The sequence below is a fragment of the Melanostigma gelatinosum genome (genome assembly GCF_949748355.1).
Source record: "Melanostigma gelatinosum genome assembly, chromosome: 10".
Lineage (NCBI taxonomy): Eukaryota > Metazoa > Chordata > Actinopteri > Perciformes > Zoarcidae > Melanostigma > Melanostigma gelatinosum.
The window spans coordinates 16,283,161-16,298,421 of record NC_136643.1 but is presented as its reverse complement, the minus strand read 5'-3'; the positions used below and the strand labels follow the sequence as shown (position 1 = coordinate 16,298,421).

General features: G+C 43.3%; 3 protein-coding genes across 3 annotated transcripts; 2 read left to right on the top strand and 1 right to left on the bottom strand.

Annotated features, from left to right (window-relative positions):
• Positions 1 to 580: 580 nt before the first annotated feature.
• On the top strand, positions 581 to 3,975 carry klhl41a (kelch-like family member 41a). The gene is made up of 6 exons (XM_079276489.1): positions 581 to 1,701; positions 1,798 to 1,955; positions 2,057 to 2,164; positions 2,255 to 2,440; positions 2,834 to 2,980; positions 3,116 to 3,975. Exons 1-6 carry the CDS (start codon positions 616 to 618, stop codon positions 3,225 to 3,227), a joined length of 1,797 nt encoding a protein of 598 aa, XP_079132615.1. The 5' UTR covers positions 581 to 615; the 3' UTR covers positions 3,228 to 3,975.
• Positions 3,976 to 4,026: 51 nt separating this feature from the next.
• On the bottom strand, positions 4,027 to 9,394 carry fastkd1 (FAST kinase domains 1). The gene is made up of 15 exons (XM_079276488.1): positions 9,277 to 9,394; positions 8,647 to 9,147; positions 8,489 to 8,557; positions 8,007 to 8,132; positions 7,528 to 7,926; positions 7,314 to 7,424; positions 6,955 to 7,086; positions 6,378 to 6,864; positions 6,164 to 6,278; positions 5,957 to 6,085; positions 5,707 to 5,838; positions 5,502 to 5,615; positions 4,432 to 4,576; positions 4,226 to 4,340; positions 4,027 to 4,141 (listed from the first exon to the last, which is right to left on the bottom strand). Exons 2-15 carry the CDS (start codon positions 8,991 to 8,993, stop codon positions 4,046 to 4,048), a joined length of 2,517 nt encoding a protein of 838 aa, XP_079132614.1. The 5' UTR covers positions 8,994 to 9,147; positions 9,277 to 9,394; the 3' UTR covers positions 4,027 to 4,045.
• Positions 9,395 to 9,895: 501 nt separating this feature from the next.
• On the top strand, positions 9,896 to 14,676 carry ppig (peptidylprolyl isomerase G (cyclophilin G)). The gene is made up of 13 exons (XM_079277046.1): positions 9,896 to 10,013; positions 10,403 to 10,486; positions 10,576 to 10,650; positions 10,745 to 10,852; positions 11,062 to 11,106; positions 11,195 to 11,282; positions 11,386 to 11,415; positions 11,530 to 11,669; positions 11,756 to 11,933; positions 12,018 to 12,203; positions 12,498 to 12,588; positions 12,803 to 12,936; positions 13,037 to 14,676. Exons 2-13 carry the CDS (start codon positions 10,426 to 10,428, stop codon positions 14,019 to 14,021), a joined length of 2,121 nt encoding a protein of 706 aa, XP_079133172.1. The 5' UTR covers positions 9,896 to 10,013; positions 10,403 to 10,425; the 3' UTR covers positions 14,022 to 14,676.
• Positions 14,677 to 15,261: the final 585 nt, after the last annotated feature.

Genomic DNA, 15,261 nt, shown 5'->3' with positions numbered 1-15,261 from the left:
CGGGCTAAATACATAACTGCACAAGGTGCTGAAGTATTTTAAAAATCTGAAAAGAGGACAAACTGTCACCTCCTGTGGTAGCAGCTGTTCACTGACCCTTTCTTCTTGTTAGATAATAACTCCCCTGTGGATGTGTCACGAACAAATACCGATCACTGCAGTGAACTGGTCATTACTATCAGTGAACCGTGACTCACTCCACATGTAGATGTCTCCAGAATACACAGAAGCCATATCTGTGAACACATAAAGAGCTGGAACAAAATAGTCCTGCCATTATCTTCACGTGTTTTGCTGTGTTTCTCTAAAGTTATGTATTTTACCTTATTAGATAGACAAGTGAAAATGAACTTAAAAGATCATAGGTTATTTCAGTGGCCATACAACAATGCTATTATGAATCACTAGGGTGACAAGGCTCCGCAGTTGTTTTTACTCTATGACAGCTGTGTGAGCTCTCCTATTGGGCCAACTTGAATTCTTCATGCATGCGGTGGCTGGCTATATTTAGAGGGGGATCGGTTATATTAAAGTGGCTTCAGACCTGGTCAGCCTATAGTTCTCTGTCTTCACCAGCCGGGACAGTCTGTCGGGAACACTTCCTGTCCTAAAAGAATGGATCCCGAAAGCATGAGGGAAGACCTCCGTCTGTTTCAGAGCACTCTGCTGCAGGACGGACTCAAAGAGCTCCTGAATGAGAACAAGTTAATTGATTGTGTCCTAAAGGTTGGAGACAGAAGCATCCCCTGCCATCGCCTCATCCTGTCCGCTTGCAGTCCTTATTTCCGGGAGCTGTGCTTCTTAGAAGATGGCAAGGAAAAGGATACAATGGAGGTTGTTCTGGAGAACATGGATCCCAATGTGATGGAGGCGATCGTAAATTACATGTACTCAGCAGAGATTGACATCAATGACAACAACGTGCAGGATATTTTGGCCGCTGCCAACCGCTTCGAGATCCCCTCGGTGTTCACGGTTTGTGTGAATTATCTCCAGAAGGGGCTGACAAAGAAGAACTGCCTTGCCATCTACAGGCTGGGACTGATGCTGAACAGCGCCAGACTGGCATTGGCAGCTCGAGATCACATTGCAGATCGGTTTGAGACCGTAGCCAAGGACGAGGATTTCTTAGAGCTCACTCCGCCTGAACTCTTTGCCATTATTGGAGCAGACGCACTGAATGTAGACAAAGAGGAAGCGGTCTTTGAGACCCTCATGAGGTGGATCAGAAAAGACAAAGAGAAGCGCGCGAAATCCTTAGAAGAGGCCTTTGAGTGCGTTCGCTTCCGTTTACTCCCAGAGAAGTACTTCAAGGAGAAGGTGGAGAAGGATGACCTCATTAAGACCGATCCTGAGCTTCTTAAAAAAATCAAAGTCATTAAGGAAGCCTTTGCGGGAAAGCTGCCCGAGAGAAAGAAGGCAGAAGATGGTGAGGAAGGAGAGGAGGGAAAGTTGCCCGGCTATCTGAATGACACGCGCAGATATGGCATGTATGCCAAAGACATGGTCCTGATGATCAATGACACTGCTAGCGTGGCTTACGACACCCAGGAGAATGAATGCTTTCTTGTGGCAATGGCAGAGCAGATCCCCCGAAACCACGTGAGTGTGGTATCGAAGAACAACATCCTGTACGTGTTGGGAGGACTGTTTGTAGATGATGAGGACAAGGAAAACCCGTTGCAGTGTTACTTCTACCAGGTATAAAGAATATATTTACATTGCCGATGTGCTGGAAGCAATCAGAAGTATTTCCCTCTTTTGGTTTCTCGAAATAACCTAAAATGTGTCTTTCAGTTGGACAGTCTCACTTCTGAATGGTTCGCTCTGCCGCCCATGCCCTCCCCCAGGTGCTTGTTTGCTGTGGGGGAATGTGAAAATCTTCTCTTTGCTGTCGCAGGAAAAGATTTACAGTCCAATGAGTCTCACGACACTGTTATGTGCTATGACACTGAGTAAGTTCAGCACACCAACCGTTTTGGATATGCTCGTCCACTAGATTTGTCTCATTTAAAAGCTATTTACTGTTTAAATGGTGTCTATCTGCCCTTTTTAGAAAAATGAAGTGGTCTCAAGCTAAAAAGTTGCCCTTGAATATCCACGGCCACTGCGTGGTGTCTGAGAACGGGCTGGTGTACTGTATTGGAGGAAAAACGGATGACAAGTAAGATTTAAATGCCAAAACATCATATTAAGTCAGAATATGATTTTCAAATTACATTAACACACAATCATGTCTGTCTCACCGGTAAAGTAAAGCAACCAATAAGATGTTTGCATACAACCACAAGAGATCAGAGTGGAAGGAGGTGGCCTCCATGAAAACACCCAGATCCATGTTCGGGGCAGTTATCCACAACGGGAAGATTGTTGTCGCTGGAGGAGTCAATGAGGAAGGCCTCACAGCTGCATGTGAAACTTATGACTTTGGAGCCAACAAGTACGTGCTTTTATTATGACTGCTTATAAAAAATTGTTTAAAAAAAATAAAATAAAAAAATATATATACCGGTATGCCCCTCAAAGTGTTGTGCATGGCTTAATATTTTCTGATACCTATTTTGGTATACCAATTATTATTCCTCAAAATAAAGCTCGAACATTGGTAATTTGCGGGATTTGTTTTAACAAATCACACAATAATGCTTGACACTGCAGGTTATTGCCCATTAATAGATATATGCATGTTCTTATGTACAATTATAACAGTGAAAATGTTGGAAGTTGTGAATCAATTCAGGATGATAGAAGATACATTATGTTTTTTTTAAATATTCTTTTAATAGTAGGTCTGAGTACAAACAGTAATACAGCTGAGTGCCCCTTGTTGTAGGTGGTCACCCTTCACAGAGATGCCCCAGGAGAGGAGCTCGGTCAACCTGGTGAGCTGCGGAGGGCAGCTGTACACTCTGGGAGGCTTTGTCGTGGTGGTGAACGAGAACAAAGAGTGTGAACCCAGTGAAACCATCGACATTTGGCAGTATGTGCTACTTTTGTTGCATTATATCTATACAGCTGTTAGGAAACAATGTCATCTTGCTCACTTTCTTTTACAATAGCTCTCCTCGTACTCCCAACAGTGTATTATAATGACATGTCTTCACGGTCTCCCCAGGTATGAAGATGAGAAGAAACAGTGGACTGGTATCATCAAAGAGATGCGTTATGCAGCCGGTGCTTCCTGTGTGACCATGCGTCTGAATGCAGCCCGAATGCCCAAACTGTGAGGAGCAGTCCAGGGACAGACAAGGCCCTTTAGCTTTACTGCTGTAGGCAAACTATTATGTACATGCTCGTATTTAGTGGCTTGTGGTTGTAATTTAACATTTTAACGCAACACGTCACCTTTGCCTGTTCTGAGTGGTTTAATGAAATGTATCATGGTTTTAATTGGCTTTTTTCCTGTCATTTGGGCCAGACCTAATTGTTGATTCTGATCGACTAAAAAAACATCACTTTCACTTATTAAAATGCATTATTACTGTTGAAGGATGGCAAAGAAGTTCATGTTTTTTTTCTGTGAATCTGGAAATGTTCCTTTTCCAGTGAATAACAAGTACCTTGTGTCTCTTCTGTATGAACATATCATCTCATACAGGCTCACACTCATTATTCAAGACCAGAAATATTGTACCCATGTGCACAATCATGAATAATCTAATCTTAAACATTTGAAGACAAAGCTTTTGTTGTTGTATGAGTAAAGTAATGTCCAAAGATGTGTTACTTGCTGTACAATGCTCACCAAGATGTAGCATATTATTTGCAAGCAAAGTGCATGACAGCCAAAAATGTACATTTTCTGTTGTTTGAGCAATACCCTATTAATGTTGGATATTCATTTTACTTAAAATATGTATTTCAATAGAAAAGCACATAATACACAATCTCACTTAACATGAATGAGGTAGAGTCATGTAAGAGGAGCACTTGACATATAGAAACATACTGTTTTCAAAACTCTGTTCAGTCGGAAAATAAAAAAATAATAAAATGTCAAAGTGTCAAATGCAACATTACTTCCATTGTTCAACAAATAAGGCCTTCAAGAAGAGAGCTCCCGAAATATGTTCTTCTTTAGATATTCCTTCCAGGCATCTGGTGTCGAAAGCTCCATAGAGTTCCATTCAAAGTGAGGGATCTGTAAAAGTGTCACTGACATTTAATATGATTCAGTGTAGGAGATGTACAACAGCACATGCAATGTTCAATGACGTCTTCCCACCTGAACCACGCGGTATCCCAGGATTTCAAGGTGTCTCTTTCTCATCAGGGCTTCACCTTTCGTGTGTGGAGAGTTCTTGCAGAAGGACTTTGAATCAAGAAAGTCCACAGCAACTCTTGAGCGATGAGTAAAAACAGGACGTCAAACACATTTCATTTGTGAGTGGTCCACTTATTATTAACACGGTTGGTATAATGTGTCCGTACCGCTGAGCTCCAGGTGGCAGCACATCCCTGATGTTCTCCACTGAGCTTTTCCCCCAGTGAACCTGTCCTCTGTCTGAGATCTGCAGCGTGCTGGGCTCGCTGTAGGGCAGCGGCTGCAGCTGTTTGTCCAGTGTGCATTCAAAGTCTGAAAAGGCAAACATGGTCACGTGACACTTCTGTCCTTAGAGCAGTGGTTCTCAACTGGTCTGGTCTGGACCCACCATCACCCCTTAATGACAAGCCGGGACCCACGACCCAAATTATATATATATATGTCATTAATCATTTATATATACCATTTACATCATTATACCTATATTCAAGACGTCTAGTAGTAGTAACGTCTCTGTGTAGTAAACTGTCAAATCAAATAAAGAAAGCACACATTATATTTTAGCAAATATTATTCTCATTTTTCAAATTTAACTGGATGGATTATAAATACATGAATACATGTTCTTCTCATTTCAAGTAAAATAACAGCTGGATTAAAAAATAAATTACGTGATGAAATTCAATTTAGAAAAAATATTTTCACTGAATTGCCCTGCAGCTTTAAATTCAGTCCATTCAGGGTGAAGTGAAAAATCCACAATATTATATTTTTCTCATCTTCCAAAAAGAGAAAGTAGTGTTGGAAGAATTCACCTCTATGAGTCTGTCCAGTCAGAGTCTAATGACTCTGGTCTCTCTGGACATTTCTCTCTTTTGGAGATCGTCCTATGATTTGACTTTCACAACCCACACCACAAGTGCCGTAAATGCTGGAATAATTCCGCTGCATAAAAAATGCCCTTCAAAATAAAATCACAATTTATTTATTTTTTGGTCAGGCAAAGGCCCGCGACCCACTGAAAACGGGTCCGCGACCCACTTTTGGGTCGCGACCCACCAGTTGAGAATCACTGCCTTTTCTCTTTTGGGGGCGAGCATAAATTGACTTGATGCATTGCAAGTACAGGGTACTACCCTTCATATGAGCTTCTCTTTCCATCAGGTGCAAAGAATAGATAAGGTGTGATAAAATATCAAATCAATGTTTAATACAGAGATTTCCCAATATTACTCACCAACAGTGTAAAAATACGGAGTGCCGACTGCTACTCGGACACAGTCGATGCCTCCGAGAACTTCCCCCAGCATTCTGTGGATTTGCTGTTGCACAGGACTGACAGTGCCATTCCCTGGAAAAAATATAATTTTGACAGGACAGATTTGTTTGAATTTTGAACAATCAACCGAATTAATAACTCATTCCTTGTTGCTTCTTTTTACCTTTCTTTTGCAACTGCTGGCAGTAGCGCTCATGAAACCACGGCACCTGGAACTCAGGACACTCGAGACACACGGCGCGATTGAGCTCCATGAGGCGCAGTCTGGTCCGCATGTTGAGGGTGTCGGGTAGAGCTGGAAGAGGAGAGGACAACCGCTACATTGGTTCTGTTCAGGTGTGAAGTGCTTACATCTCACGGGGAATACTTTTGCTACCGATGCATACAAAAGCAATTATGTTTCAAACACACACTTTCTAATTGGGCATCCAGCTTTCCCAGAAAGTCGATGCTGAAGATCTCTCTGACGAGTTCCTCGGGGAAACAGTCGGCCACCGACAAAGTGTACGCCAGGAGAACTAGCAGATGTGGGTCAAAGGAGCCTACAAACACAAAGACCGGTGTTAGTGTACGCTTGAAATAAATAAATAAAAAGTAAACAAACATGTAAACTGACTTACTGATATGAGGAATGACGCGCTGAATGCAAACATCGTACAACTCGTCTGCTTGTACTGGATCATAATTCATGACAGAGAACGGTAGCAGGGTGGCATATATTGCAGAGTGGTGAATCTGAAAAAATGACACAGAAAAAGTACAGTTCATGTTTTATAAGTATTATATATATGTATTTACTGCAGACTTAACATATCACGATGTCTCTCAGGCCACCTTGTTAATGTCTTCAATAGCCACGCTGGCGATGCGGTCCATCAGGGGAGGGCAGAGGTGATTTATTCGGGTTAAGAAGAGGGACAACTCAGGCACATTGGTCCAGTTTATCTGGTCCCTCATCCTCTTCAGCGTGACCATCGTCTCTTCCAGCAGCATTTCCTCAAACCACTCTCCCGAGATGTACTTGAGCTCCTCCAGCACCAAGTCCAGCCGGTCGGCCGTTTGCAGCCTCTCGTGCCCGCAGCGGTTCAGGGTCTGCAGCAGACGGACGTACTTGCTGGGAGTGTTGTGGCGGTAGGACTGATCGTTACGCATCCACTTGGCGACGGCATGAGAAATGGTGTTGAGGTCGTTGAGGTTGCACTGGGCCACCACCGAATCCACCCGTGCGATCACGCCCTCGTCAAGCCGCGGGCTGGGCAGCATGGCCAGAACACGGGTCAGCATGGTCACTTCGTACGGGTAGACGCTGCGCTGCAAAAAGCTGCGAGATAAAAGTGTAACCGGTCGACATTTTATTCAATCAGAGAGTGAAGCAGAGAATGTCCTCCTTAGCTTAAAAATAAACACTTACTTGACCAAAATTTTCCGTAGTTTCGTGAAGAGTCCGGGGTTCAGGTATTGCATCAGAAAAAGGGCTTGCGTGATTCTGGCCACCTCCACCGGCTTGTAGACGTGAAGATTCCTTTGGATCACTGATGTAATTCTGGAAAGTAATTTAGTAAGAAATACATTTAAATTATATTTCTATACATCGGTGGTGAACACTCACAACACTATGATTTTGTCATTCCTGAACTGAATTTTCTAATTACTTTTCTGCTGAAATGTATGGCAATACTAATATATCTCCGCAATAACTTGAGATTGGCAGATATATTGGCTCAGCTTCTTCAGCTTTGCAGTTGTTATATGGCAGAGATATGAACTCACTTGTTCAATAAGCTAAGATTCCTGCTCTGAGTCTCTTCTAGAGCTTCGACTACTGCCAGAGCCTGAAATGCACTGAGCTCGTCCGCCAACAAGAGGGCAGTGTTTTCCAGCCTGACAAAGGATGAAACCACATAAGAGACATGAGAAACTCAAGAACTGCTGTCAAGAGTAAAGATTTCCACTTATGGATCACGCCAGTGACAATGATACGAACCCATCTTTGATCTCCTGACTGGCCATCGGCGCCAGAGCGACAAAAAGTTTGGTGAAGGAGAAGGGATCGGTGCTTGAATCAATCAGCTCTGTCAGTCGTTGTTTGACGGCCAGCCTGAAGTCACAGTTGTTGAACTGCAGGGACTGATACAGCCCCATGATGATGCCGATATTCTCTGCGTCCAGTTTGGGAAGGTTGCTCAAGATGATCCCGTTGCACTTCTCCAGCAGAGGCCGGGAACTGTGCTTGATGTTGCGCAGGAATTGCACCACTCTCCTCGGGTTGTTATAATTTGAGGGATCCATGGTTTCTAGGAGATCGTCTGCCCTGCTAATGAGGGCGTCCCGAAGCCGGGGCGACACCAGGGACGACACGCTAATCATCAGCGTCGTTAGGATCCTGGGAAAGACAATCAGAGTGTCAATACACAATATGAGGTACTTTGTATGTAATTTGATCCTTTCTGTCTCCTGACCAACCTGGCATCATCAATGGAAGACAACCTCTGATCCACAATACTGGTGATGTGGCCCATTAGAGGACTGTGTTGAAGGTGCTGATCACTTAAACAGACGGAGAACTTGGATAGCGACGCCAGTGGAAATCTGCAAAAATCCACGTTTGTGTAACATCTCATTAGTGCTGAAACAATCAGACAATTTATCCAACAATTTTGATAGCAAATCATCTCTTTTGTAACTAATAAAGAAAGAAATGTGCTGATTTCAGCTTCTCTGATGTAGAGATCTGTTGCTTTTCTCTATTTTATATCATTGTATATTTTATATCTGGGTTAAGGATTGTTGGTTGGAACAAGAAAGTTTTTTCCCAATTTGCCATTATTGTGGGGCATTTTATAGACTTTGCAATTACTTGATTGATTGAAAAAATACTTACAATATCATTAAATAATGAAAACGATAATTGGCATCAGCTCAAAAACAATGTAATGCAATCATACCTGTCTATTCTGAGCCATGCTTCTGAAACCAACTGCTGAACAAGGGAGTCGTGTTGATCCACATTCAACCTAAAAGATGGACAATAATACAGCATGTTATAATCACTATATTATGACATCAAAACATAACACTTGAACGTGGTTGTGTCTATATCTACCTGAGGAAACTGTAAAGCATGTCGACCAACATTAAATCGTCCATCAGAGCAATTTTGTTCTCCGCCAAAACCCGGAGAGTCAAGAACTGCGGGTGGCTCTTGATGAACTCCATGGTCCTGAGCAACTGTGGCTTCTCTTTCTGGAACTGCCACAGCATCCCAACAGCCTTGCCGACATGGTCCACCGTGAGCTTGGCTTTGTTCTTGCCCACCACATCAAACACCTGGTCCTCAGCCGAGCAAACCCGCAGCTGCTCCAGAACCTGGTCTCGGTTCACAGGCCCCCCATTAAGGAGCCGCCGAAGGAAGGAATTCACAAAGCGGACCCGAAACATCACCGCAGACATCGGCTCAAATTTTAAGTATACACTGGGGTCTTCATTGCACCAACACAGTGAGCACTGTGCAGCTCAATGTCAAAAACCAACAGGTAACCTCAGCCAGCTGAGATCACAAAACTACAGATTGGAGGCAGGTTATGGTAGGGGCTCCTTCTGGGACCTGAAGACAAAAACACACACACACAAAAGAAACCCATTACGATATTTAAAGAAATATCACGATGTCTTAAATGATGTTGCAATTTACATCGTATGCCAGTTATACGTGAGCTCAGTGTGACATGCTGACCTCGGGTTTCATCTCGCAGACAGCCCCATCCTGATACTTGTGTAACTTTCCTTTAATGTAACGTTGAGTAACAGTGAAGTAAGCTCCCAGTAGCTACGATCAGTTTGCTAACGCGGTATTCACGTGCATGGAGAAAAGATCACATAAAACCGCTGACAGCGCCAGATTACCACTAGTCGCTGGATTCTAATATGTATTTCTTTAGATTATAGAGAATCAAACTGTGTGTATTTAACACAAATGCAATACGACATTAAAATCACTCATTCAAAGTCAGCATCGGGTCAGCATGGGCGCTACAATGTTTCACTTCCGCAGCTATTGACACGGGGTTGAAAATGCCATGGGTTTTGTCTTTCAGGCAGCAGGCAACCAGTTGCCTTGTGGAGTTCGTTTGCGTTTTGATAGTAAACGAAAATATAGAAACACCATCATTTTGACGTGATCTTTCTGTATTTTCGATTAAACGATAAAGCAAACTAACCAAACGCACACGGACTGGATGACCAGCAGCCTGTGACAAAGTTGTACCTGACAGGTGATGTTCAGGGCAAAAATACACTGGCTCCTTCATAGTTACGTGCCCGGCTGCGTTCACTGGCGCACGACTCTTGAAATACATTGACGTCCGTCTCGCGCCATCTTTAGAAAACAGTGAACCCAAGACTGAATGAAAGTTCATTTTCGTCGTTTGTGAGAGCAGCTCGCCGTATGGAGTGATACCGTTCTGTTTCCAGGTGATGATATGTCGCATTCGCCACGTCTTGGTGATATATGTGTATAGTTAATATGTCGAAATTGCACGGTACACGTCAAGTAGAACAATCCCTCTGCATGTCGTCTGACTGAGGCTAGTTGAACGTGCTAATGCTAACACCGGGCCTACCGTTATGGTGACAGTGTGTGTACGGCTAACATTAGCCAACGTTAGCTTAGCTGTGTTTATAACCCATCTGTCGTCGTAGCAGTGTCGAAGACGTTTATAGTTGATCGATTGTAAGAATAATTAACAGCTTAATGATTTGTTTGCATGTAAAGAGGTCGTTCAGCTCCTCAGACCCTATAGGTGTGCAGGATTGTGGGTAATGCTAAGCTAAAGTGTCACTTCTGTATTTCTCACCTTCAGGCGTTTGATCAGTAGACGTGATCATGGGGATCAAAGTTCAGCGCACTCGGTGCTTTCTTGACATTGGCATCAGTAACGTGCTCGGTAAGAAAGACATCTCAATTTATACATATAAAATACATCCTGATACACGATGAAGAAAACTAATAACTAACGATGCTCTTTTCTCACAGTTGGCAGAGTTGTGGTTGAATTGTTTTCAGATGTCTGTCCCAAAACATGTGAAAACTTCAGATGCCTTTGCACAGGTAAATACTGACATGTATCTACAAAAAAATGCCAGAAAACATTTTTACTTTCTTGCACGGTGTCATGTTGATAACTGACTGTGGTTTCATTCAGGTGAAAAAGGCGTTGGCAAAGGAACTATGAAGCCCCTGCACTACAAAGGATGTCTGTTCCATCGAGTCGTAAAAGACTTCATGATTCAAGGAGGAGACTTCAGCGAAGGTGAGTTAATAAAGTTTGAATGTAAAGAAGTCAAATCTCTCTGTTAATAGAATGAAAGGGCTGTACGTGTTTTACCTTCTACACACCTATGGCGTCACGTCGGCACCTAAAGAACGCATCAACAAAACTTATCATCAACCTAACTGAATCTATTTGAATAACCAGCAATCTGCACAAGTTTTATAACTTCTATTCCTTCTCTGACATAGGTAATGGAAAAGGAGGAGAATCCATCTATGGAGGCTTTTTTGAAGGTAAAGAGGCCACTATCAGAGCTGTCAGTTGTTCGCCAAACCGACGTTGGCTTCAAGATGGCAGTACAATCTTCTCCTTTTCCCCCAGATGAAAGCTTCGCTGTTAAACACAACAAGGACTACCTGCTCTCTATGGCCAATAGGGGCAAAGATACCAATGGATCACAGTTTTTCATGTAAGCACTATTCTTATATATTATTGATGCATTATTAGTTCATTCTGTCCTTTAAACATATTAATGACCTTTTTTCTTGCTTTGGCCTGCTTCACCACTTCAGAACAACAAAACCTTCACCACATCTGGATGGGTAAGTGCTGCTTAATTGGTCTGAAACTCTGCTTGATTGCATCGTGCACGATACACACGGTACGTTTCACTTGCATCAACATAGCTGATGCTCAACACCACTGTGTTTCCTCAGTGTCCATGTGGTTTTTGGTCATGTGATTTCTGGCCAAGAGGTTGTTCAAACCATGGAGAACCAGAAAACGGATCCCAATAGCAGACCGTATGCTGATGTGAAAGTCTTGAACTGTGGAGAGCTCATCCCTAAATCTAAAGGTTTGTTTGAAGCATTTTCAGCACTTCCAAAATACATTTTAGACTTTGTGAAGCAGCGCTCCTAACAGATTCTTGACTGTTTGCAGCAAAGAAAGATGAAAAAAAGAAAGCGCGAGCCTCTTCCAGTTCCAGCAGTAGCTCCAGCGACTCTGAGAGCTCCTCACAGTCCTCTGATTCTGCGGAATCGGAGAAGGAATCAAAGAAGAGGAAAAAGAAGGTGAAAAAGCTAAAGAAGAAACAGAAGAAGAAGAAGGAAAAGAAAAGGTACCTAATTTATTTCTCACATGTTCACTTTCTGCAGTGTGCAGTACACTAGTGTCTTTATTCTGAGATGCAATGCTTTCCCAGGTCAGAGGCTGAAAGTGCTGAAGAGAAGGAACAAGAAGAGTTGGTTACATCTACTGTGCGTCCTGAGGACATTCCACCCATCCCAGAGAATCGCTTCCTCATGAGGAGGAGTCCCCAGGCGGTCCAGAAGCCAAAGGAGGAGGCTGAAAAGGCTCAGCCGAGTAAAGAGGAGAGGCCCAGAGAGCGGTAAGAGCCTTTTCATATTAGGTATGCTTCGAATGACCCCCGCCTCATCGCTCAGCTTTCAAATTATAGTTGTTCTGTTCCCGACTACGCTTGTTTATGTTGCTACAGTTGCATATAGTTTTCGGGTGCAAAAATGGCTGAACACACTGTACACAAGCTGCTCACACATTTCCCGCCAGGTGTGTCATGAGAACATTTGGATGCGAATGTTAACCTGCTGTTCATTGGTGGACTGACCCGTCTAAAATTTCATGCTTTGTTTTTTTTCTTTCCCCTGTCCCTCCCTCTCTCTAGTGCTGGCACAACATATAATTCTCAGTCATCGTATCACAGAAGACTGGTGATGACACGATCCGGGAGGAAGATAAAAGGCAGGGGTCCGAGGGTAGGCGCACGTTAATGTGAAGTGCTCAACTAACATCTGCTTTGTCACAATTTATATTATGACTAATGAGATTGGAATATGTCGTGTTGCTTTAATAAGGCACTAACACAATTCATATAACCAAAAAATGCAGTTTTGTAAGATTCCTGTCTTGACCCGTGTAAGTTCCAGTGTGTTTAGAAACTGATTTGTTGTTGTTTTTCCCCCCAACCAGCGCTATCGGACTCCGTCTCGTTCAAGGTCCAGAGATGGTTTTCGGCACAGTGAAACCCCCCCACACTGGCGTCAGGAGATGCAGCGTCAGAGGATGAGGCCTGTCACCGGAGAGCGCTGGATTAAGGGTGACAAGTAAGATAACCTCACTTTGACTTATTAAAGAGTATGTATTGTCATGTAGTTCCATAGTGTTGATCTGCGGTGTGAAGTTTACGCTGCACTTCTTTAACAGAGGGGACATGAATGAGGCCAAGGACGAGGCCGCCAAAGCTCCAAGAAGAGAGAGGCGAACCTCGGACACAAAGCAGGAACGCAAAGCTGAGGGTAAAAAAGACACGAAAACTCGGTCGCATAGATCCAAAAGCAAAGAGGACGACACTGTTGAGAAGCAGAGCAAACACAAGGCTAAGAAAAGAGATAAATATCAAAGCCGCAGCAAGAGCAGAGAAAAGAGTAGGAGGTCAAAAAGCAGGGAGAAGGGTCACAAGCACAAAAGTGATGAGAGGAAAGGCCGCTCAAAGAGCAAAGACAAAAATGATAACAAGAAAGAAAAGGAGTCCGAGTCTGATCACAGTAAAGATAGAAATAAGGGTCATGAGTCTGACAAAAAGCAGAAAGAGGACACCAAAGGAAGAAATGGTGAGAGAACGAGGACAAAGTCACAAAGCAAGGAAAAACCAACTGTAAAAGATGGCCACAGATCAAGTAGCAGGGACAGGAGCAGAGCGGCAGGGTCCAAAGACGAGGAAGAAAAACGGGGAAAAGAGCGAGAGAGGGGCAGAGAACGCAGCAGGAGTCAGGAAAGACGACGCAACGATGAAAGGGAGAATAGGAAGCGAGGGACGTCCAGGGATAAGGAACGTAGAACAAGAAGTCCAGACAGAAATAAGTCGAGAGACTCCCACAGAGGCAGGCGCTCCAGAAGCAAGAGTAGCAAGAGAGACCGCAGCAAAGATCGGTCCTCTCGTAGGAGGGACAGGGAGTCTGCCAACCAGAGGAGGAGGCGACGAAGCAGCAGCAGCTCAGACAGCGACAGAGACGACAAAAGGAAGGGTCGGAAGAGTCCAGATTCCAAGCGCAGAGAAGCAAACCGTACCTCCAGATCCAAAGACGGAAGAAGCCCGGCCAAACCCAGACCAGATAGTACAAAGGGCCGAGACCGGAACAGCAGCAAGAGGAATAAAAGCAGCTCCAGCTCAAGCTCCGACAGCGACTGAGCCTGTGGCGACGTCCTAATAGAATAGATTTTACCCCAACTACATATCTAGTATGCAGCATCAGCTTTCCATCTAGAGTGGGACTTATCCACATTCCTCATTCAGTGCGTAAAATCCCACTAACATGATTGGTCAAAAGTCATTTTTTTAAATACAGTTAAGAACTATGTGAATACCACTCACACACACAATGGCAGACTGCAGCATCGTGCGAGCTGTGGACACTGAATGGATTGTGAATTTGTCCCCCATTGAATCCATCACACTGTTGACGTGTCGCTGAAGCTACACAGCCATTCTGAGGAAGGATTTGTTTCAATGTTATTTAATGCAGGTTTTTGGGGATAAAGACTCTAAGTTGGGCAAATGTCTAATTGTCAAGTTATTTTTTACATCAATCAATCTGGACGAGAACACTTAATTTCTTGCATGCTTACCCCCCCCCCCCCCCGCTCTCATTGTTTGATGGAATGTGTACATCCACTACTTTATTTTTGGATGTCCATGCTCTTGTACTGTAATCCTATTTGTTAACCGGTTTTAAAATACCTCTTTGTTTTTGTTTTTTATAGAAAAAAATAAATGTAGAACTCTACTGCCCTGTAGGATCAATTAAAAGGTTCAACTTTGATTTTAATAAACTGTTTTAATAGTCCATATTTTTAGCCCAGACCGGTCATCTTCTCTGCTCTGGGTGGTTGATACACATTATTTTGTTGTGTGATTCTTTTGAAACGACTGCATCTGTGTCATTAATCTCACTGTAGCTCTCTACAGCATGTATGGAGTGTAGCGCACTCTGACTAGAACATATTACATTATGTACCTAATGAACACTTGTAAAACATGTCCATAGTCACTCCATATCTACTATATAGTGTCAGCATGATGCACCATATCTTGCTCTCCCAATTCTCAACAAAGGGACAGATGTCGTTTTTTGGGGCAGCTTCGTGCCGTTAATAGTGAGAACGACATTCTGTAAAGGAACCGGAGATATTGTATTTTGTGGACGTTCCCTTTAACACGTAGGCCACCAGGATACCCCATGGATGAGATTATAATCCCGCAATGCTTATTATTTTCCAAATATGAAAACCATGCAGCTGCAATATGACTATTCATGAATCCCACTTGTGGTGCCAATTAATTATTCACTCATACAACACCATTGGTTGTCTGTTATAAACGGAGTAGTGAATGAGAGTGATTTCAGACGCAGCCTCTGTCAGCACATCTT